General features: G+C 42.2%; 4 protein-coding genes across 5 annotated transcripts in view; 3 read left to right on the top strand and 1 right to left on the bottom strand.

The window, feature by feature from the left end:
* Window positions 1-20: 20 nt before the first annotated feature.
* On the top strand, window positions 21-7,383 carry retreg3 (reticulophagy regulator family member 3; the record flags this gene model as incomplete). 2 transcript variants are annotated; one of them, XM_080524040.1, is made up of 10 exons in its annotated part: window positions 21-113; window positions 719-1,009; window positions 2,656-2,762; window positions 3,100-3,130; window positions 3,435-3,561; window positions 3,755-3,839; window positions 4,426-4,563; window positions 5,196-5,275; window positions 6,490-6,622; window positions 6,842-7,383. In XM_080524040.1, the coding sequence occupies exons 2-10, from the start codon at window positions 750-752 to the stop codon at window positions 7,381-7,383; spliced, it is 1,503 nt and encodes a 500-aa protein (XP_080380166.1). In that variant the 5' UTR covers window positions 21-113; window positions 719-749. The 2 variants fall into 2 exon arrangements, with proteins under 2 accessions (XP_080380166.1, XP_080380167.1); XM_080524041.1 differs by lacking the exon at window positions 21-113 and having other exon boundaries at window positions 530-1,009.
* Window positions 7,384-10,769: 3,386 nt separating this feature from the next.
* psmc3ip (PSMC3 interacting protein) lies at window positions 10,770-13,444 on the top strand. Its single transcript, XM_080522327.1, has 8 exons — window positions 10,770-10,854; window positions 11,122-11,222; window positions 11,340-11,429; window positions 11,570-11,681; window positions 11,831-11,976; window positions 12,163-12,216; window positions 12,310-12,369; window positions 13,308-13,444. Exons 1-8 carry the CDS (start codon window positions 10,833-10,835, stop codon window positions 13,362-13,364), a joined length of 642 nt encoding a protein of 213 aa, XP_080378453.1. The 5' UTR covers window positions 10,770-10,832; the 3' UTR covers window positions 13,365-13,444.
* A 60-nt stretch (window positions 13,445-13,504) lies between these two features.
* Window positions 13,505-19,272, bottom strand: mlx (MAX dimerization protein MLX). The gene is made up of 8 exons (XM_080522326.1): window positions 19,146-19,272; window positions 18,236-18,278; window positions 17,954-18,043; window positions 17,510-17,619; window positions 17,204-17,306; window positions 17,029-17,128; window positions 16,423-16,624; window positions 13,505-15,453 (listed from the first exon to the last, which is right to left on the bottom strand). Exons 1-8 carry the CDS (start codon window positions 19,185-19,187, stop codon window positions 15,397-15,399), a joined length of 747 nt encoding a protein of 248 aa, XP_080378452.1. The 5' UTR covers window positions 19,188-19,272; the 3' UTR covers window positions 13,505-15,396.
* A 1,357-nt stretch (window positions 19,273-20,629) lies between these two features.
* fmnl1a (formin-like 1a) overlaps window positions 20,630-22,235 on the top strand; it is a gene marked incomplete at both ends in the record, with an annotated part of 21,706 nt that continues 20,100 nt past the window's right edge. Inside the window, one exon of the mRNA XM_080524900.1 lies at window positions 20,630-20,806. Coding sequence (XP_080381026.1) covers window positions 20,630-20,806 — 177 coding nt within the window. The remainder of the gene's footprint in view (window positions 20,807-22,235) is intronic.

The following is a 22,235-nucleotide window of genomic DNA, read 5'->3' as shown; positions in this document are numbered from 1 at the left end:
TCGCATGTGTTTATTGTGGAGCTTGGGTGAGAAAAAATAAGTACCCTTCGCCGAGGCTTTCGCCATATTGTCTTTTATTATACCACGGGGATAACTGTATCAATGATGACAAAGTATGTGTCCGGTTTCTTTTACTCGATATGCCGATTATTCCAATAATACTTTCAGATCCAAAATGTCTAATTAGCTAGCGAAGTAAAAAGGGTAGCTACGGAAGATCTCTTAACTAGCGACGTTGACAGCGAGCTAACGGTAGTAAGCTAGCGAGCTGGAGAATAACTCATGTCATAATGACACAAAACATTTGAGCTTATTGCTAGTAAACAGATCCATGACTGTTGTGTAACTGACAAAAACGGACTAAATTGACATGAATGATGACTCCAGACGGCTGTTGTTGACCTGTTGTGTTTAGCTAAGTCCTACTAAAAAGGTTATCTTAAATCTTTGAGCAAGTAACGTTATTTATACGTATAAAATATACTATACTATATATATTATATTAGTTTTATTATCTACGATAGTGTTTTTGGCTGCACGGGGTTGCCAGATTTCTAGTGAATACTGAATGACCAGCCAAATTGTACACACGTTGTATAGACAGACACTGTCCACTGAAAACCGGACATCTGGCAACCCAAAACAGCTAAGAGCGACATGTCATTGGGTTAAGTTCTGCGTCTGTTTAATACCAAGGTGTTCTTTTATCTTTTTGCAGGATTGTTTAGTCGACGTTTTACGTTAAGAAGATGGCGGCGCACACGGGAGGAATGGAAGATGCCACCCAGGGAGAGGAGTGTTCAGTGAAGCAGGGAGGGCCTGGTGTCACAGGCTTGCGGAGTCGCCCCTGCTCCAGCGAGAGAGACGGCCGGGTGCGGGCCGTGCAGGCCACCGTCCAGGCGAGGCTGGGACCCTACGAGCCGGTGGTCACCTACCTCCAGGCCGTGTTGGTGTGGGAGAGACCGTTCCATAGCGTGTTACTCTACGCACTGGTCAACGTTGTGTTTTGGTAAGTTTGTTGGGGGGCAGTGGCGGACTCAGGCTGTTTGAAGGGCAGGGGGGGCGAAAAGAAAAAAAGGGCACCTACTGCACAACATGGGACCCCATCAGTGCACATGGTCAAGTTTAGACCATTGGAAGGGCACCAATACTATTGCCAATAGGGCACATCCTCTAATTTTGCCACTCAAAAGGGCACTTTAGTGTGAAGTTTTTCAACTGTGGCGGCACATGGTCAAGTTTAGACCATTGGAGGGGCACCAATACTATTGGCAATAGGGCACGTCCTCTCATTTTCGCCACTCAAAAGGGCATTTTTGCCACTCAAAGGGGCACTTAAGAGAGACGTTTTTCAACCGTGGGGGCACCAGGAGGGGCGGTCGCCCCCCCTGCCCCCCCCCCCCCCCTGAGTCCACCAGTGTTGGGGGGGTGTCAAACATTGAAATATCTCAGCAATGCATTGCCCTTTAATGTTCTAACAATTACAGAACTGTTTACAGACTCATTCCCATTTGATTTGCACATAGAAAACAAACGGCTCACCTGTCAGAAGACAAGACAGATGGCTCACTAGTGTGGCTATTAATAGAACATCAGAGCAGCGTTGTGCTGCTGTTGGCAACATTACCACCACTTTTTACTTGGATTTTTTTTTTTACATCGCACTAAAATCTTGTGAAAGTTGAAAATGTGGCTAATTGGGAGCTGGCCCTATTTAGTGGTGAAAAAAAAACCCTGCATGAAGTCATTTCATTTGCTTCCAGTTTTTTGGGGGGGAAAAATTGGGTGACCTAATTGTTGTCATGAATCACTCGGACCATGCAAGTGGTGACCTGAAGCCCAGAGGGGGAGAGATGCAGGCTTGTTCATCTCGCTCAGGCATGCAGTCTTTATTCGATTAGACCACTTAGTATTTCAGCCCCTCGGTTGATTCACCTCTTTACTTGTGCCTCAATATACACACAGTGGACTGATGCATAAATGCATGGCATGACGCACACACACAAGTCACATGCATTGTGGAGATGTGGGAGGGAGAAGTGTTCCAGGAATGAACCCAGCAGTGCTGGTGTGGCCTACTCTTTGGGAATTCCCCTGTCTTAGTTTTCACTTTTTAAGGCGACATTATTTTGTAATGTGTGCACTTTTTGCCTAGAAACGGGTCATGGATTAATTGTTCTCCTCTGAATGTGTTGTCAATTGTAATACGGCTAATAAGCAGTAGAATTCCAAACATGATTAGCCAATTCTCTAAACAGTCCCTCATAATTCCTGATGAACCAGCAGAACTAGGCTCTTGTTCTGATGTTACTGATCTCTGATGTCACTGTCTTTTATGAGGATTAACCAGGATGTGTAATGGAAGCCAAACCTGTTCCATTATGCAAATAACTGCATTGTGTTCAAGCAGAGGGGGTTTTGATTTTGAGCTGCAAGATAATGACTGCATAGGCTTGGCATATTTTGTCAACAATCAGAACGCCTGGTTGAGCCAACAATCAGAGAGAGGTTTACTGAGGAAGACCACACACACACACACACACACACACACACACACACACACACACACACACACACACACACACACCAGAGGTCACAGTCACATGAAGTCACAGTCACATTAAGTCACAAACAGTTTTGCTGTCTCTTTTCTAGGTTCTTTGCCTTGACCTCGCTGCGCCTGCTCTTCCTGCTGTCATCAGGCCTGGTGGTGGCTGTCTGTGTTGACACCTGGAGAAACAAGATCTGGCCTGAGATCAGAGGTGAGGAGCATATGTTACTCCTATGGGATGTCTCTGCTCTCCAGCTCATGGCCCAGACTATCTGTCTCTTCCTGCTGCATGTGTCTGCCCTCTTAATATTAATTACACCTGGCTTTTTATGTTATAGTATCCTTGGTCTGAATACTGTTAAGAGCTGAGACACACTTGAGTGACAGTATGGTTGTGTGATATTCATTATACCAGGTAGCCTATAGTTAACCATGCCATGTGTTATTCCTATGCTCTTAAGCACTCATGTGGATCCCTTGGTGCATTGAATATAGTGCTGGTATGAAATCAGTGGTTCATTTAAGTCATGTTCTGTCTCTTCCCATAGTCCAAAGACCAGATGAATCAGAAAATGAAAGGTATGTCATTACTGTATATTTGAACGGTGGTTTCCCTGTCGCCGTGTCGAGAGTGCGTAGTTTTCACAGAGGGCAATGATGTTGCTTATAGGGGTGGGCATCGACGATCGATAATTGATCGATAAGGATCTTGGTCGATCACAAAATAAAACATTTGGTCGATCACAAAAAAAAAAAAAAAAAAATTTTTTTTTTTTTTGTGATCGACCAAATGTTTTATTTTGTGATCGACCAAGATCCTTATCGATCAATTATCGATCGTCGATGCCCACCCCTAGTTGCTTACTGCTGTTGTTGTCTGCAGCTGGGGACTGGTGCAGCCTGGGGTCCTCAGTGTGCCAGAGCTGTGCCACCACATCGCTGAGGCCTGGGTCTCTGGACAGGCCGTCACGTCCAGTATTGTGCAGTTCAAACACAGCTACTCTGGTCGGGTGAGGCACTGTGTTCCTCCTGCACTTTGTCTTGTATTTACTCACTCTAGACCCTCCTGTGTCATGATTTCCCACACGTATTGACTTGAGAGCACACTCGCATGCTGAAAACGAATCAGCTAACAACTTGGTGAGACCTGCATGTATTTTACCTCTTGATCGGACTGCTTGTGTCTTTTTGTTTTTATTGTAGTTTTGCCTCCTGACCTGTGGACTCTTCACCTTTCTGGCCATGGTTGGACAATACATTCCTGGATTGGTGCTCTCCTACTCTTCTGGTTAGTACAGAGGACCGTCCTATCCCACCTCTGTCCCCAGCCCCATTCAGAGCTCCAGAGTGTCGGGGTAACTTAGCCCGGCTCCCCCTATTAAAAATGCATGGCTGGTGAAACCAGATCTGTGGGCCCCTAGTAGCAAGGCCCTGTCTGTGAGGTGATTACATCCAGGCTGAAGCAGTGAGGGCGGGGAGGGAGTTAGCTAGCTAAGGAGGTCAGGCTGAGACGCGCTAATCTCCTCACCGCTAACCAGTGTAGACTAGAGCCAAAGAGAGCGGCCAGCCATAGGAAGTCCCACTGAACGACAGTACCAAACAATCCACAGCAGCTTGTTTCTTAGAGCTCCCTGTCTCTGACCTTCTCTCTTTTGAGTAGAGAGATTGAGTAGGCTGTGGCTGTGGGTGTGACTGTGCTGAATATAGTGTCTCAGAGATTGGGTCATGAGTGAAGCCTTTAATTGTTCTGACTATAAATGACGAGACCCTTTTCCTCCGTAGTCCAACACACACCTTTGTTCTTCTATGGACACTTGGACAGTCATGTCGAACAGTGTTCAGTCTACCATGCTGCTGCTTCTTCCTCTCACTAGTGCTGGCGGTTCTGCTGGCCCCATTAGCAGCATACCACCGGATACCGCAGCGTGTGTTTGTGAAGCTGGAGCCGGCCCTGCAGCGGCTGGACTTCAGTGTCCGCGGATACATGATGTCAAAGCCCATCGACAACCAGTGTGAGTAAAGTGTGTGTGTCCGTCCGTCCATCCATCCATCCATCCAATGTGACGACAGCAGTTTGCACAGCCAAATAACAGACCAGACAGAATACCTCTACAGTAAAAAAGAAAACCACACTTATTGTTCCATGCACATTTGGTTGGTTCCATGCACATTGGACTTTGGTTCTAGAGAGCCGATACCTAGTAGCAGGTTTGGCTATGCTCGTAAGGTTGGGGGGTTCGATCCCCGGCCTACAGCAAAGACTCTTCAAATGGAAGCCGATCCCTTATAGATGGATTGGTGGTAAAACCCTGCAACAGCAACCCTGGGCAGGACCGCACAAAGCCCACAGTTAAAAGTTCAACTCCTGGCAAGAGAGACAGTCTGATATTTTTGGTGAAGTATATGACACTATTGAGAGACTGTGTTGGTAAAAATAACAACCATTATTGACAACAAATTTCTGTACCAGTTGAAACCAAGTAGCCTGCACTCACCCTGCACAACCACAGACCAGTGACAACGAGACTGTCTCAAGGGAGTCTCTCTCTATGTGTGTTTACTGTGTCTATTAACATCTGATCTGTGTGTGTGTGTGTGTGTGTGTGTGTGTGTGTGTGTGTGTGTGTGTGTGCTTGCTCTGCAGTCCTCCGGAAGCCTATCCGGGGTGCAGCCTCTGGGGAAGCCAGTGACAGTGAGGAGGAGCTTGCTGCTTTCTGCCCAACAGTAAATCACCTCTTTTCTATCACAGTCATGTCAAGGTTTAGTCAGGCAGGCTGTCACTGTTCTGTTTTAGTCTGTGTTTCATCAACCTTTAAAATGTGGCCTGCTCGTTTACTGTGCTGTGCTATAGAAGATCATTACTGAGTGGTGTGTGCAGCTGGTCCCGGATTGAAAATAACCTGACACGTTTAGAGATAGAAATAGCAGGCTCTCCAATTCAGGGTACAGGAGATGTAACACAGAATGGAAAATGAAATACTTGTGTTTACAAAGCAGTATGGATGTGACGGTCATGGAATTTGGGGGCAGCGGTCAGTTGTCGTGCATAATTGTTACAACTGTCAGATCCGTTTCACAACAGGCACCCAACTCTTATGGCATGACAGAGCCTGGTTGACTGCTGTTGCTATTACTGAAGAACTAATAAACACATCCAATGTTTCTAAGATCTGTTTATTGATTCAACAGAAGTATTGCTTTTCAATAAATAGTCTATGCAAGTAAAATAACAACAGGTAGCAGCCGCTTGGAAAATAATTACAAACACAAAAGACACGCTAAGCCTACAGTAGTCGGTGCAAATAAACTGTTGTGCGTCACCTTTTAAAATAACTGTCTAAAAGAGCAAAATAAGTACGTACCATTTAATAGCAAAATAGGCCAACTATAATTTTGTTTCCGCCTCTTCCTTTGGGTTCCGTGCCAGGAACACAAGCAAATTTCCGTTGTAACAACGGGGTAACAATGTTTTCAAGCTGTACTAAAAACTCTCTGAGGCTGTGCACAAATATACAGATGTATTTTCTTGCAAATGTTGCCATCAAAGGAAAGAGACCCTGGTTGTCACACCAGCATGCCAGGGGATCGTCATTGGAGTCCAGCGGCTCTTAGGTAGCTCATCATTTCATTGGCAGTACGCACTCATCGGTAGAGAGCCAGTGCTTTCAGGCCTACCTCCTTCTCTCCCTCGCATCTAGCGTGCTAGCTAGCGCGAGCTTCAAAGGAATAGTGCATTTCTTGCGCGCAACGATTTTTTCCCTCAAACTACAAAACAGTTTGATTGATAGAGGGATTATTGTCGCAAAACAATTGTTCATAATTATTGTACATGTTCAAATGTTATTAGGCAAAGTATATATATATGAATATAAAAACCCACATTTAAAAATTCAAAAATCTATTTATAACACTTTTCTATATTTCTTGTACCACTACAGTTTGACGACGCTATAGTGGCCAAAGAACTTGCGCTCACCGACTCTGAGCACTCTGATGCTGAAGTCTCGTACACAGACAACGGGACTTTTAATCTATCCCGTGGCCAGACCCCGCTCACCGAGGGCTCAGAAGGTGAGCACTAATGTCTGCCTCTACGTCATGAGAAATGTCATGAGAAATGTATGCAGATGCAATGTGATGGCAGAGCTCAGATATGATATATGATATAAGGTGTTGATGAGTAGATGTGAATTAACCTGTATGCTAACTCTGTTACATAAAAGTTGTGTATAGTCCCTGACAAATAACGAACATTCTGACATGTTAAGCCATTCATCTCTTACTCCTCAGATCTTGACAGACACAGTGATCCTGAGGAGTCTTTTGCTCGAGACCTGGACTTCCCCTCCATTAACCCAGATGCCAACCTGATGGATGATGATGACGACACCAGTATCGGGCTGCCCAGTCTGGGCCCGTCTGGTCCCCGTGCAGGGATGCTGGATTTATACTCCCATCTGGACTCTGACCAGGACGACCTGGATGCTGAGCTCTCTTTAAGTGGCCTGCCCCCTGCCTCTGACTTCGCAGGAGAGCTGGCTGGAGTCATCGCCAGCAACATGATTCAGGCAGCGCTGGCTGGGGCCTTGCAGCCTCGGCCCCCTGCTGCTCATCGCAGGGAGGGGCCTCCCAGAGCAGGGGCCCACCGGAGCTACCGCAAGCAGTCCAGCTCAGAGCTTGACACAGACTTGGACGGGGAGGACTTTGAAATGCTGGATCAGTCGGAGCTGAACCAGATGGATCCCTTTGGGGGTGCAGGAAGGGGCGGGGGGCAGGGGGGTGGGAGCCAGGGGTCCAGCTTCTTGTCCAACCTGCTGGGGAAGCCACAGTGAGCTGTGTGTGAGTGTAGCACTTGTACTTGTGTAAGCAAACTAAGTCTGTGTGTGTGTGTGTGTGTGTGTGTGTGTGTGTGTGTGTGTATGTGTGTGTATGTGTGTGTGTGAGAGAAAGATGTGATCATAAGTTCCAGCAGCCAGGCTCCTGATTGGCATCAGTTAATACCACTGTGAAGTACTTCTGATTTCTTTGTTTTTCTATCTCAATTTTCAATTTCTTCCTATTGAGCTTGTATACCTAAGCCACCGTCATCTGGAAGGTCTTATTTTGTAGGCTGAGCAATAGCAAAATTCTGAAAATATATTCTGAACCAGCATTACTGAACCACTTTCCAGTCTTGACATCCTATTCCCCTGTAAGTAATTGTTTACATTGATGATGAATAGAGTAGAACTAATGATGATGATGATGATGAACAGAGCAGAACTAATGATGATGATGATGATGATGATGATGATGATGAATAGAGCAGAACTAATGATGAAACAGAGCAGAACTAATGATAATGATGATGATGATGATGATGATGATGAATAGAGTAGAACTAATGATGATGATGATGACGATGAACAGAGCAGAACTAATGATGATGATGATGAACAGAGCAGAACTAATGATGATGATGATGATGATGATTGAATAGAGCAGAACTAATGATGATGATGATCATCATCATCATCATCATCATTAGTTCTGCTCTATTCATCATCATCATCATCATCATCATCATTAGTTCTGCTCTGTTCATCATCATCATCATCATTAGTTCTGCTCTATTCATCATCATCATCATCATCATTAGTTCTGCTCTGTTCATCATCATCATTCGTTTTGCTCTATTCAGTTCATCATCATCATCATTAGTTTTGCTCTATTCATCATCATCATCATCATCATTAGTTCTGTTCATCATCATCATCATTAGTTCTGCTCTGTTCATCATCATCATCATCAACAGAGCAGAACTAATGATGATGATGATGATGATGAATAGAGCAGAACTAATGATGATGATGATGATGAAGAATAGAGCAGAACTAATGATGATGATGATGATGATGAAGAATAGAGCAGAACTGATGATGATGATGATGATGATGATGATGAATAGAGCAGAACTAATGATGATGATGATGATGATGATGAACAGAGCAGAACTAATGATGATGATGATCATGACATGTACACAATTCCCCTGTAAGTAATAAGAGTTCTCAGTCAACACTAGGATAAAAACACATGATTTGATCTGTTTGCTTCCTAGGGGCCTAGACACACAGGGCTATTTAACATGGGACCAAATATAACATTCCTGTTGATAGAGAAGCTGTTTTACAATTTAAATTACCTCCAGCAGTTTTAGCAGTATCTGACTGGTGTCTTATTTTGTTACACGATTGAGTGTTATACAGGACTGCAACCTCAGTCTGTGTAAACTGCATTTCATTGTGCATGCCTACAGTATGTGTAAGTTAAATATTGGGATGATATGAATTATCCTGATCATTACGAACCGCTTTATTTTGAAGATGCTCTCCTGATATAAATGATAATGACATTAATTCTTCTTTGGGTCAGAAGTCCGTTATAGGCATTGCCGCTCATATGGCAAGTACAAGGAATTGTCCATGTAAGTAAGAATATTACTGCTGATTTTACTCCCCCTGCCTCCCCCAGTGCTGTCAGGTCTGTTATTGCTGTTGTGGTGTAGTGTACTTGGCATTTGTCTGCTGTTGATTAAAAACCCAATTTTATTTGTTAAGAAATATGCCAGTCTGTAAATTGTTTGGCTACTTGCAGAGATTAACACACGGCATTTTAATATTATCCCCAAGTACGCCTGCTGCTTTTAGTACGTTTTGTGTCTGTCTCTTTCCTCTGGTCCCCTCGAAGGTGTTTTCCAACATTGCTTTATTTTAATCACTTATTCAGAATAAATCTCATGAAGAAGAAAAACAAGAAAGCCTATAGTTAAATGTGTCACTAATTTCAGTCATTTGCATGTTCATTTCCCTGGGGGGGGGGGGGGGGGGGGGGGGTTTCTTTGATTATGGTAGATCATTGAAGGTAGTGTTGCCTCCTGTGTTCTGCATGTGTCTTGAATGAGCCATCACAGGCTGTGTGTTTAAACGTTTTTAAGTTTTTTTTAATTTATTTTTTAAATGTCACACTATCATCATCATAGTCTTTATCATCACAATAAGTCGGTCGGCTCTTGGAATCCCCTCCCATGATTTTTACCAAGATTTTTCCGACAGATATACTAGATAGATACTAATTATTTTTGCTGATCCTTTTCAGAACAGAATATGTTGAACATGTGTAGCATAGTACATAATACATATATTAAGTTTAAAACTGATAATACAAGTACATCATTCATTAACTACTTAAAATATCATCAGGAAAACATGTTTACAGTGATGGGTGAACAAAATGCTGGTATACAAACCTCCACCTGATAGCCTTTCTAAAAGTGTGAATATGTAAAGGAAAAGATGAGTGTGCTTGTTGTTATAAAACTAGGGTGTCGTACTCTCTATTTTAATGTGTCAGTCAATTGATTTCCCTATGATGGACAAACAAAGCTTACGTTTATCATGCATTTTCAAGGGCAAGTTTAATGGGAGTGATTTTTCGTCATTCAGTCTCAAATGAACCACAGTTCAGCTTTGTTCAAATGGCTCGATCAAACAATCAGAAAGAGAATGCTGGTTTATAAATAAAGAGAGAGCAAGAAGAAATTTGCCCAGTAACATAATTTGTGTAATGTTGTATAGAAAGCCATTGCTGTGGGAGATTTAGTACAATAGATGCTGGATTACCCTGTTCATGGAGATGGCCTAGAAAATGTCTTCTGAAGAAGAGAGATTGGCTTGTTTGGACCACTCAAGTTTTAACAGGAACGTTGCTGAGTGTCTCTCCATGAAGAGGGGCAATTCCTCATTAGTACTATGTTCAGTATATGTGTACAGTACAATGTCATTTTTTTTTTTTAAATTTTTTGGGGGGGGGGGGGTTCATATGTTTTGATGTGCAAATCTTATTAAATATGAAGTTGGATTAATTCTCTTTTGTTAATATGTTATTTTAAGCAATGTCAGATAGTACAGTTCTGATGGGGCAATTTGTCCTAGTCATCCGTATTCTCTGGTCGAAAACAAGATTGTATATGGTTATTGGAAACCAGACCTTAGAATACTCTAAACCTGGGGGACAAACACTTACGGCTTTAAGCTTTAAAACCGCAAAACCCTCCAGTCGCTCTCAATCGGTATGCGCATAGTCGGCGCAGTGTGGACGGTGTTGACGATAGGCGCGTGTTGTTTAGTCATGACGTAGGGTTCTGACGAGGTCCACGGCGACGCGCGCGATTCAGCGCGAAAGTTTGGTCAAGTTCGCTAGTTAGCTAACCATAATGTCAACACAATAACCGACCAGGAAGATGAGCAAAAAAGATAACGGAGGTATGAAAAGATCTGCTTGTGTTTTAGTATACTTGATCTATTATTTGTAACGGGTGTGCATGTTGCCATCACCTGACTGAGTGTTGAGTTGGCGCCAGCTAAACTATATTCTTATCATGTCAATGACAATGTGAAGGTAACACTTGCGTTGAGACCGACAGAGGTGATTTGAAATACACGTAGCTTGACCACAGACAAATCAAAGAAAAATAGTGCTACGTGATGTTAAACGTTATGCGTGTTGTGTTGACTGTTGTTGATTCTCAGGTGTAGCAATCATTCTTGCTTACCTGAACGAAAAGAACCGCCCCTACAGTGCCACAGATGTCTTCACTAACCTGCAGAAGCAGCATGGTCTGGGAAAGACGGTAAGGAAGACTCAACCGCTGGTCTGGCCACGCAATCTGATAGCTAAATCATCACGATCATACATACAGTTCACATCAAATCACTCGTATTCATTTTCTAAAAAACCTTCCTGACAGGCAGTGGTTAAAGCCATGGAACAGTTGGCTCAGGATGGAAAGATCAAGGAGAAACTCTATGGCAAGCAAAAGATCTACTTTGCTGATCAGGTAATATTGATTTCAACAATACATTGAGTAGCTGGCACACTTCAATACAGGCACTGTGTATTGTATGTTGATCAAAACATGTCTATTAGGCTATTTACACTTGCAAATCATCTGTTTTGATTCAATAATCACTTGTCCAGGCCCAGTTCACAGAAGTGAATGAAGCAGACCTGAGGTCAATGGACGGCCGGATCTCTGAGCTCAACACACAGGTGCAGGCTATCTCTCAGAGCTGCAGACAGCTGGACACAGGTGGGACACACTGCTGGACCCTGGTCAAGTATTACCCTGGAGACTCACTTCCCAGTGGACTAATTAAATGGATTGAAGTCTGCTTATTTGTGGTCCAGATTGTTTAGTTGGCTATCTTTTTGTTTGTTACCTCACATCTCTGATTGCAGAGCTGAAAGAGCTCAACAGCTCCCTTACCACAGAGGAAATGATGTCAGAGATCAAAGAGCTGAAAGTAGAATGTTCTGGGTACAGGGAGCATCTGGAGAAAATAAAAACTGCTACTAATCATGTCACACCAGAGGAGAAAGAGAAGGTACGGTAGTGGTTACAATTGGCTACCTTATGATATTTGGATTTCTGAATGTGATTATCAATACTGATGAAAATAATTATGTTACAAAATGTCATGGCAGTAAAGACCAGTGAAGGTAGTCAAAGTATTACATAGTTGCAAATATAAAAGACGTTTCCATCTTGCCCATGGTTGTCTCTCCTGCAGGTCTACAAGGAGAGAAATGTCTATGTTAAGGAGTGGAAGAAGAGGAAGAGATTGGTAACTTACTGTTTCAAGGCATGAGGATCTCAGCACAAGAGCCAGATGATGAGTCAGAACAAATAGTCTAATTCTGCTCTATGCTCCTCTCAGGCATCTGACATGATGGGTGCCATTCTAGAGGGATATCCAAAGACCAAGAAGCAGTTTCTGGTAAGTCTGTAATATTTAAGATGTTTAAAAACCTGTCTTTCTATAATGTCTCTATCTTTAAAATGATCTAACTTTTAAGCAGTCTGGGGAAACACATTTCTTTTTATAATTCTGCTGCATTATTGTACATGCATTGATAGCAGACATGACCATTTCTATCCTTATAGCATTGGGCTAGCCATCAGGTAATCACAATAGAGCTTGTTACAGTGTTTTCCCTCAATCCCTAAACGGTATGAAACTGGTGTTCACATGCCCATCACAATAACATACATGAGCACAAGTGCAAACATTTTGGCAAGACAGTTGCAACAATAATTTGCAGCTCATTGCTATCACACTAATGCTAATGTTAAGCACCACTTTTATTTCTGGTACTATCGCACTGTATAATGGGGTATTAGACACAACTATAATGACTAATATATTTGGACAGGGCAACACCCGGATTAACCAGAAATACATTACAATGTAAGAAACAAAACTCCAAGCTGCATTCATATTACTATTCATGTCAAACATATTCATTGATATTCTGAACTGATATTCCATACTGGTCAATCCAATCTTCCAAGTAGGGGTGTGTAGGGTTCATGGGTGGCCTTTGAGCATTGTTTTGGTTTCCTCATGTCTTAATCATTATCAGGTAGGACTTTGGTCCCAATTGGATTTTCGGTTTGAATTCTGTTGAATATTGTATGTTAAAATTGCCAATTTGGGATGAAACTATACTTCTAGAAAATACTGGTGCAGGAATACTTATGTTTCTAATTAGACATAATTTCTGAATAATCTGGTGGACAAACCTTGACCTGTATTCTGTTTTCAGAGTTGTAGTGCATTTTACTAAATAAATGTGTTTTGGCAAACTTAACTATTTAGCTTGTGTTTCAAGAAAAACTGCAACGTTCGTCTTTCTGTGTGCTCTTTCCATACAGGAAGAAGTTGGAGTGGAAACTGATGAGGACTGTAAAGTGATTATGCCAAGTACCTAACAGAATAGAGGATGTTTGTGTTTATAGTTACTTTATTAGTGTGAATGTTGTTCGAGATGCATTGTGCTCAGAACAGGTACAGACAAGTTGTTTGTCTTGCAGAAAATGTATATTTTGTAATAAAGACATACAGATGTTTACTTCAAACAATGTTTATTTTGCAATTAAAAATGATATTCATACAAAAATACCGTAATCAAATTATTCTGTCCATATCAGCAAGAAAGACAGACATTGTAACAACAGTAGACCTGATTTATTCATACCAGCACAAAGATGCTTGTCCTTGTCCAAATTATCCCTTTTTTCAAGGCAGGTGAATACACAGATTAAACATTCTGATGTGTAGACCATAAGGTCCTGATACGCTTGGTACAAGTTCTCCTGAGGACAATGTGTAAATACAATTATCTAATTATTATTCACATTTTCATTGACTTCTTACATTCTTTGCTGTTGGGACTGTTTTTGGTTTTAAATTCATTAAAAATTCATTAAAAAATACAGATGATGAGAAATATCTACTATATCATGTCACAATATTAGCATTTGTTGTGGGCTATCCCTGTCTACTTACTAATTAGAGTTTAAAAATGTCTTTTAAAAACAGGTCAAAGGCACTTAAGCCTACTTGATTTCATTTCATTTCAAGCCTTTATTTCAACTCGAGGCCCTCATTTTCGGTGGGGCCGAAGTACTTGATATATTGATGAGGCTGCTCTGGTTGGCAGTCCAGGTACACATGTGAGGTTTCTGGTCGAGCAGTGGCTCCCTTACAATTATGAGCCTTACAATTATGAGCATAAGTTAAATTCCACATACAATTTCAGTACAAATCAATATCAATGGGCCATGTATTATCCTCAGACATTAAATGACCTGTACAAAAAAAAGAGAAGAGTTTTACACATAATCTTTGAGTACAGTGAACAAGTAGAAAACTGTTAGCCATGACGTAAACACTTAGTAAGTGTCTTATCATTGCCAAACCTCATCCGAGCCATCCTTCTCATGAGTGTATGAGTCAGGACACACCGCTGACAAATGGAACACAGACAAAAGAACACTTAAGAGTGAACACTGAAATAGTACTGCACATGTTCCAGCAAACCAGCCCTATAAGCAAATGAGCATTCAATAAGGCGGAGGCCTTCACAGCTAACTGTTCACCAAGACAATGTGTCTGATTCCTCAAATGTACTGTATGTACAGTGCATTCATAATGTGTTCAGACCCCTTTACTTTTTCCAAATGTTGTGTTAATAGACTCAATTTAAAATGGATTAAATTAAAATAATTTGCCATCAATCCACACACAAGTATTTACATTTCAGTTAACTTATTAAAATTGAAATATAATAAATATCCCATATATGTTTTTGGAAGACTCCCCAGGCCTCAGGGTCGCATTCCTGAGCAGTTTTGTTCCTCTCCATTTTCTCAATGTGTAATGACAACCTGATCCACACAGTGTGTCATTGATTACTATGCAAATTAGAGACCCTATAAAAACAAAGATATTGATTCCATAATTACATGAACTATTATCCTTGCATTAAGATGTACTCAATTCAACTTAAGTGATTTGTTGATTGCATTTTAGCAAATGTTGCAGTGTCATTGCAAAGGGTCTGAATACTTATGTACATGAGGACATACTCGAAAGCATGTTGTAATGGTTGTATAGACACAAGCGCATTGTTACAGAACGGTTAGCAATGATTTGCCTTATTGACTGCACACCTGATCCGTAATAAATGTAATCCTGAAATGAGGAAAAAACAAATACGATGACGCATGGGATCTAGCCACGTCACATTCAGTCTGAATCGGACTTGGCAGGACGAGAGTTGCCCATGCATGCTGCAGACACTGGTGAGTTGAGTAAGAGTTTACCATTTAAATACTGCAGAGGCCATGAGCGAACAGGATAGGCTGCCATTTGAGGTTTGTACCACACCCTGAGAGCCCAGAGCAAGCCCCAGTTCTGTCCCAAGGGAGAGTCCGGTCTGGAGTTGACACCTTGTCAGCATCAATACAGCTGGCCATTGAGCTGCCGAAGCACTCCCACCACAAACTCACGCAATGTCTGTAAAGAGAAAGTGGCCAGACATGGATTATGCTACACGGCTACATACAGTTAATTCTTTCTACATTGATTTCTTTCGCTCTATACTTTATGTATACTATATCAATCAAATATTTACTATGAGGTTAAAGCATATATTCTCAGCTTTTATTTTATGATATGTGGCAGCGACTGGTGAACTTGCAAACACTCACTCCAAGGGGTCAAAAAGTGAAAGTGAAATTTATTGTGTCAACAATATCTTTCTTTTTTTTCATAACACCAACTTGAAGTTTTAAAGTACCCACTCGATATAATAAACAACAGTTTAAAGATCACTAAATACTTATAATTTGTGGATTGGATTCACTATTCTCATTTGCCGGAGGCAAACATACTTTCGTTTTAGGTCGTGTTCAAAAGCAAGAACTGTGTGTTCATCTAGTCATGTGTGTTTTTAGCATGTCGATGTTCTCTCAGCATGTTGTGATGTTATTAAAATACAGTTTAGACCTTCATAGCAATGTGTTTTGTTAGCCGCTAGCTGTTAGCCACTAGCAGCGTTTGTAGCTGTGGCTGCGTTTAGAGTCACTTTTCTCCCATTCAGTGTTTGAGGTGTACCAACATTCAAATATGCCTGTCGTGTTCAATATTTCTCAGATTTCAATGTATGACACATCATTTGAAAGCTTACAATCTGTAGTTTAAGCACGTGTAAAAAACTGAAAAATGACTTTGCCTTCTGGTTGCACATTTCACCAGCAGCTGTTATTTGTCTACATATTGGTTTCACCATTTAGACACTTTTTATACATAGTCCCACTATTTCAGTGCACCAAAAGTAACCATGACTATTACAGCCAACAGTGGTGAGTTGTTTTGGATCCGTTCAGCTTGATGTATAGAACTGGTCAAAACCATTTACCATAGAGATAGTGGGTCCAAAATAAAGAGTATATTTGAATGTGGAAGCAGTGGGGTGAGTGATACCTGTGGCTTGCAGTGCTCCTCGATCCAGCTGAAGATGCAGGCTGAGAGCTCCTGGAAGCTGGCCACAGACACAGAGCTGCTGAAGGACTGGAACAGGGAGTCCATGATGCTCTGAAAGATGCTGAACTTGACCTGGTCCGACACCTGCTCCTCCCCCTGCTGGGGGTGGTTCTGGTGGGCCTTCACTATGTGCTCATAGTTCCTACAACACACATGGGACAGTTCAATAATCACAACATCTAATGCAAGGCTGCCATTTCTTCTCAGGTAAAGGAACCATGATCCATTCAGAGATACCATAACCCCCATATACCTAATCTACGGTGTAAGGTCATGTCCCTGTTCTTATTGGTCTCATCTCTTGTTCTGCAGAATGTGTGGTGAGGAATTGCCTACTCTCTGCTAAAGACAGCCTGGTCTGACTGGCAGGGTTGACCTAATACAGCCTCCGTCACCTTACATGCACCCAAATACTGAGCTACTGTACCTAATATCATCTTCACTGCTTACCCCCTGCAGCTCCCTCTGGTTGAACTTTTTACATAATAATAATAATGTATTTAACAGCTGAAAATAATGCTAGACATTAGAGAGGCCCAGCCTTACGTTTTCATGATCTTCAGCGCCATCACTTCCTTCCTCAGCATGGACACTTCCTCCTCCTGCTTCTTCTTTTCCTTGTGCAGGAACTGAATGTAGTCGATGGCTGCAGGAAACAAAAAAACACAGTCAGGGATTTCTTGTGCTCCAGTAGGAGATAATATAGGTAAGAATCTCTTACTTTTCTGCAGTACAGTGGCCTTGCTGATCTTCTGTGTCCCCACAGCAAACTCAGACTGCTGCTGACAGGTGGGCACTATGGACTGTAGGTCATCATATCCTTTCTGTCAAGACAACAAGCCCACTTATGACAGATTGTATGAGCATTAGAAAATGTAAATGTAGATGATTGTAAGAAACTTTGATAAATGAAGATAAAAAAGACAAAGATAATTGTTGAAAGAGAACGGTCACTGACCGTTTTACCCTCTATTCTACTCCTTAACCACTCTCCCTCCCTCCCTCCCTCTCCCAATCTGAGCCAAACCTTGATCGCATCCCTGCGTTTCTGTTCTGCCTGTGTGTGTGCCTGTCTCCGCCGGTCTTTGTAGGACTCCTTGAATGTGGTCTCATGCCTGTAATCACTGTCTTCATCATCTAAAGAGAGAAGTGAGGGGTATTCAAATCTGCTTCCGTCCGACCTCAAGCCAAAACAAAGCCACAAACAATGAGAGCAGACCAACAAAGACACCCTAAACTAGTCACTTGAAAAAGCAATTCATTAATTCAAGAGAGAATAGACGAGAGGGGTGAGAGAAAAGTAGAGATGGTAGAAAAATAGCTGTTTTCAGGGGGTTTTCTGAACACAAAATAAAAATGTTGCTTAGCTTCACTAACAGTTTAGACTCTGGAACGCAACCAACACCATCTATACCGGTATATATATAATTATTGAAATATGGTGATGAAACACACAATTAGATCATGATACCTGTATTTGGTACTGATGAGGCACTTGTAGACCCAATGCTGTTGGCCCTGGAGACGACATTACCCTTCCTTGCATTCTCAGCAAAGAAACCTTAAGTGAGGAAATAGAGGAAGAGGTCAGAAATTAAGAATACATACCTAGAAATCAAATCAATCAAAATCTAATGGAGCTACAGATTTAATTTATTTTAAATAATAAGAGAGGAGGACATTGTGCTTTACATGAGAAAAAAATAAGCATTTGAAAGGGATACAATGTAGAAGAACAACTGAAGCTACTCACTGTGTTCAAAGCCATTGTCACTGAAGGCACCTGCATCTGTCTGCTGCTCAGCCATTGCAAAATACAGCCAAAGGTGTCAAGAGGAAAGGGGATAAAAACAGAGTGAATAAGGAGGTGGTTTGACTTAGGAACAATATTCTGCCTCTGTTGTCTCTCCTACAATCAAACACAGTATGCATAAGCACCCAAGATGAGTTGTTCTAATAGAGGGGCGGGGGTTGACAGAGCTGCCTTATTCGCTGTTTAACAGAGGACACCTCCTCAGAGAACACAATAAAAACCAGAACACACAACACATGAAGAATTAGGCTATGACATGTATTAGCTAAGAGTGATCCATTTGATCCCGACCGACAGCCTGTCAGCACTTTTGCCACTATGATGGAAAGCTAGTACTAACTAGATGAGGCGGTAACTAGCTATAAAGGAAACCATACATAGTACTAAGCTTGCTAGTGTTACTGACAGACAGTCAGGTCAATGTACGATATGATCCACAGCTGGCAGTGGCAGATCCATACCTGGACAGATGATCTACTTGGCTGACACTAGCTAGTAGTAGCTATCTTAAGATAAACACACACTAGCAAGTTGATTTCAAGCTATACAGCTGACTTTTTAAGATAGCCTAGGAAGCCAATACATAGCTAGATAGAAATAGACATTCTTTCTCTACTCCTAGGCTATCCAAAAAACAACAACATACTGGCTAGCTGAAGTGAGCAAGCTAATCAGCTAGCTAGCAAAGGCAAGCCAACCAACTTTTGCATTCGTCTCCAAAGACAGCGAAACTGTGTGCATATGGGTCACGTGTCACATGCCGCTGTCGCCCTGATGTCGCTGTCATAATTTTTCGATCCCTAACGTAATCTACTTTATGAACTAGCTCAACTTATTCTAGTGGTTTTACTTTGTTCCAGTGATCCTCAGGCGACGCAGTAGGATCCGTCATCTTGGAACAAACAGCTGTTAGACGAGCATATCGTGGGACGCAAAAACAATATCGAGGCCGCGTTCGTACATTCGCTCTGGAAATCTGATCGTCACTCATGGAATGCCTCTTGTCCAATCAAATGACTTGGTCTCGATATGACGTTGAACCCAGTGTGCGCTTCGGCGACCTCAGAGCGAATTTACGAACACACTCTGTTATGTATGTAATGTAATATTGAGTAAGATGTAAATCTACGCCCTCTAGTGGATCTAAAAGAACTGGCACACTCAGCTATTATGTCAAGGATAGCGCTGAAGTAGTTCGCTACTAAAGTGAAAACAACAGTAATATAACCATCATAAGTAATACTGTAGGGCTACTTATGGAGTACAAATATGTTCAAAGCATTTGCTATCATACGATGGTTAGTCCAACTTTATTCAACACCTGGAAGCAACACAGAAACGCTGCATTCCAGCCTTGCTTGCTGTGAGTGACGGCTGCGTCCACGGTGTGGCGCTCTTGGAGAGTGTTCATTGACAGTTACCAATGTGACCTACAGCCTTCACTTAAGTTATTTGACCTCCTACCTATTTTAGTTGTACAAACATCTCCAAAAAGCATGGCTAGTAGTGTCACTCCATGTACAAAGAGTAAGGATAGGACTGCACCATCTCAACTCTACCTTTTTTTTCTTCCATCTTGTGTCCACTTTCCACTAATCGTATCCTCATTGGTTCTTCCACTCCTCCCTACTCTCAACCCACTCCATCGCCTCATGCTCTTTACCCTCCACCCCCACCCGTCTCTTTCTCCTCCACCCTCTAGTCTTCTTGTTTCTGGGGCACACACACACACCTACACACACACACACACACACACACATACGCACACACACACACGCACAGGAAGCTAGATCTTCTGCTTGTTCTGCTTCTGCGGTTTTCTGCCTCGACTAGGCAGTGTCAAACGCCCCTCTCCTTCCTCTCACAGTTCTTCCTCTCACAGTCCTTCCAATCTCATTATAAGAACTTGTAGATTTTTCACGGGTTCCAGTATTCAGATACTTTCTTCAATATTACTTGTTCTACCTGTTCGAGGACCAGGAGAGTGAGAGAGTGAGCAGAGGGGCTATAGGGATGAGGACAAAATATGCTGTTACATCAAACAGCCCCCCTTCAGGACAAAGACAGTTGCAGTAGGCCAGTGGTTGTTCTACCACTGTTCTCACTCTAACAGAGACAGAGAGAGGCGACACACTGAAGGACTTGACTGACTTGATCTTTGTTTGGAGTCAGTGAATTGGATTTTTTTTCGCCCGTCATTGGATTAACCATCCTTCTCAGTGCGCACAAGTGGGCAAACATTAGGGTCTCGGTCGATTTTGGAGTAGATTGCATTTTTCTGTTCAAGGAGAGTTCTTTTACGTTTCCCTCCTGGATTACCTGTGGAGACTAGTGATGGGGAATGCGGCGGGGGGCATAGAGCAGGCGGAAGGCCAAGAGGCCAGGAGCTATGTGGGGGCAGGCACGGGCATGAGCGAGCCCACCCCGACCCTACAGAAGAAGCCGCCTGCTCCCCCCAAACTGCCCATGCCCTCAGAGGAGGAGCTGGGGGAACGCTTCAATGTAGTCCTGGTGAGTGACAGGAGAGGAGAGGAGAGGAGACAGACACACATGAATACACAGACACATCACACACTTGCTATATGTAGAGTAGACTATTGTGCAGGATTCAAATAATGTCTCAAGTTACAGCTCATGTTCTGGCCACCAGGTGTGTGGATGACAAACAGGCAACATATTCAATCTCTTAATTTCTCTAAAGGTGACTTTGGTTCCTGTTTAAAACAATACTGTCTTTCTCGCTGCTGGAAGGCACAATAGTACAGACTGAACATTCAGTTGGCCTGAATCCCATTCAGAAGCTTACATCCTCTTTGTATGTATTCTGATCCTAGCCCCTCCTTAGCCTGCTCAGTGTGCTGGTGCTGGAGGAGATCATGGAGGCTGCCTTCTTTTAGAGGAACTATAGAGAGGCCATGATTGCATGGTCGAGAATTAAGCAATATATTTTTCACGAGAGAGACCACAAGACAGGAAGGCAAATGTTTCAACAGCTCTAAACGTGTAACCATACACACCCATGATGTGGGATTACATTTATATTTACTTTTTTTTTTCTTGACATTTTTGTCATTTAGCAGGTGCTCTTATCCAGAGCAACTTACAAGAAGTCAAGTCATGCCAAGTATAAAATATGAGTAACTATTAGATAATAAGCTAATATGTGTGTGACAGGCACTGTTTCTGAACCTTAAATATATATGCCATTTCCTGTCCAATACCCTCTCTACCAGCAGACCCTATCTAAGATAGCGTGACCTCACTTCTCCTTTTATCAACAGCCATTACTACCGTCTGAAGAATTCAAACAAAAATACACACACACACACACACACACACACACGCACATACGTACACACACACACATACACACATACACACACACACACACACACACACACACACACACACACACAAAAGTATGTCTGAGAGTGTAAGTGAGTAGGATTTAAGTATTGTATATGCTGTAGGGAAAATATCTCTGATTTTGAGTTGTGAGTCTTGGCTCAGGTTGACAGTCAACCAGAAATAACACGTTGAAACTGAGATCAGGACTTCCCCTTGGTTTCAGAAAAATCACTCTAAATTGAGACACCCAGGTACCCAGCTATTGTGTGTCTGTTTTTCGGTGTGAGTGCACACTACACGCACATACAGTAGTATATATATCCATCTTAGGGCATGTGAGTCTGTGTGTGTATGAGTAAGCTTAAGTACAGATGTACAAAACATACTATGTATTTGTGTACATTTCATTTTTCAGTTGCAAGTATTTGTCCCTCAAAAACCGCCAATTGTCTCCTCCCAGACCCCACCCAAACACTAAACCTGTGTCCCCAGCAAAGCTTACACTTTCTGAAGAACACATATCAACCTCAGGTTTTTTTTACATGAAGAGGAAGCCACAAACTGCTGCTTCAGAACATTACGTATATCTAAC

The sequence above is a fragment of the Nansenia antarctica genome (assembly GCF_963989245.1).
Source record: "Nansenia antarctica genome assembly, chromosome: 2".
Taxonomy (NCBI): Eukaryota; Metazoa; Chordata; class Actinopteri; order Argentiniformes; family Microstomatidae; genus Nansenia; species Nansenia antarctica.
The sequence above is the reverse complement of the archived record's forward strand: the minus strand, read 5'-3'. Positions and strand labels throughout refer to the sequence as shown.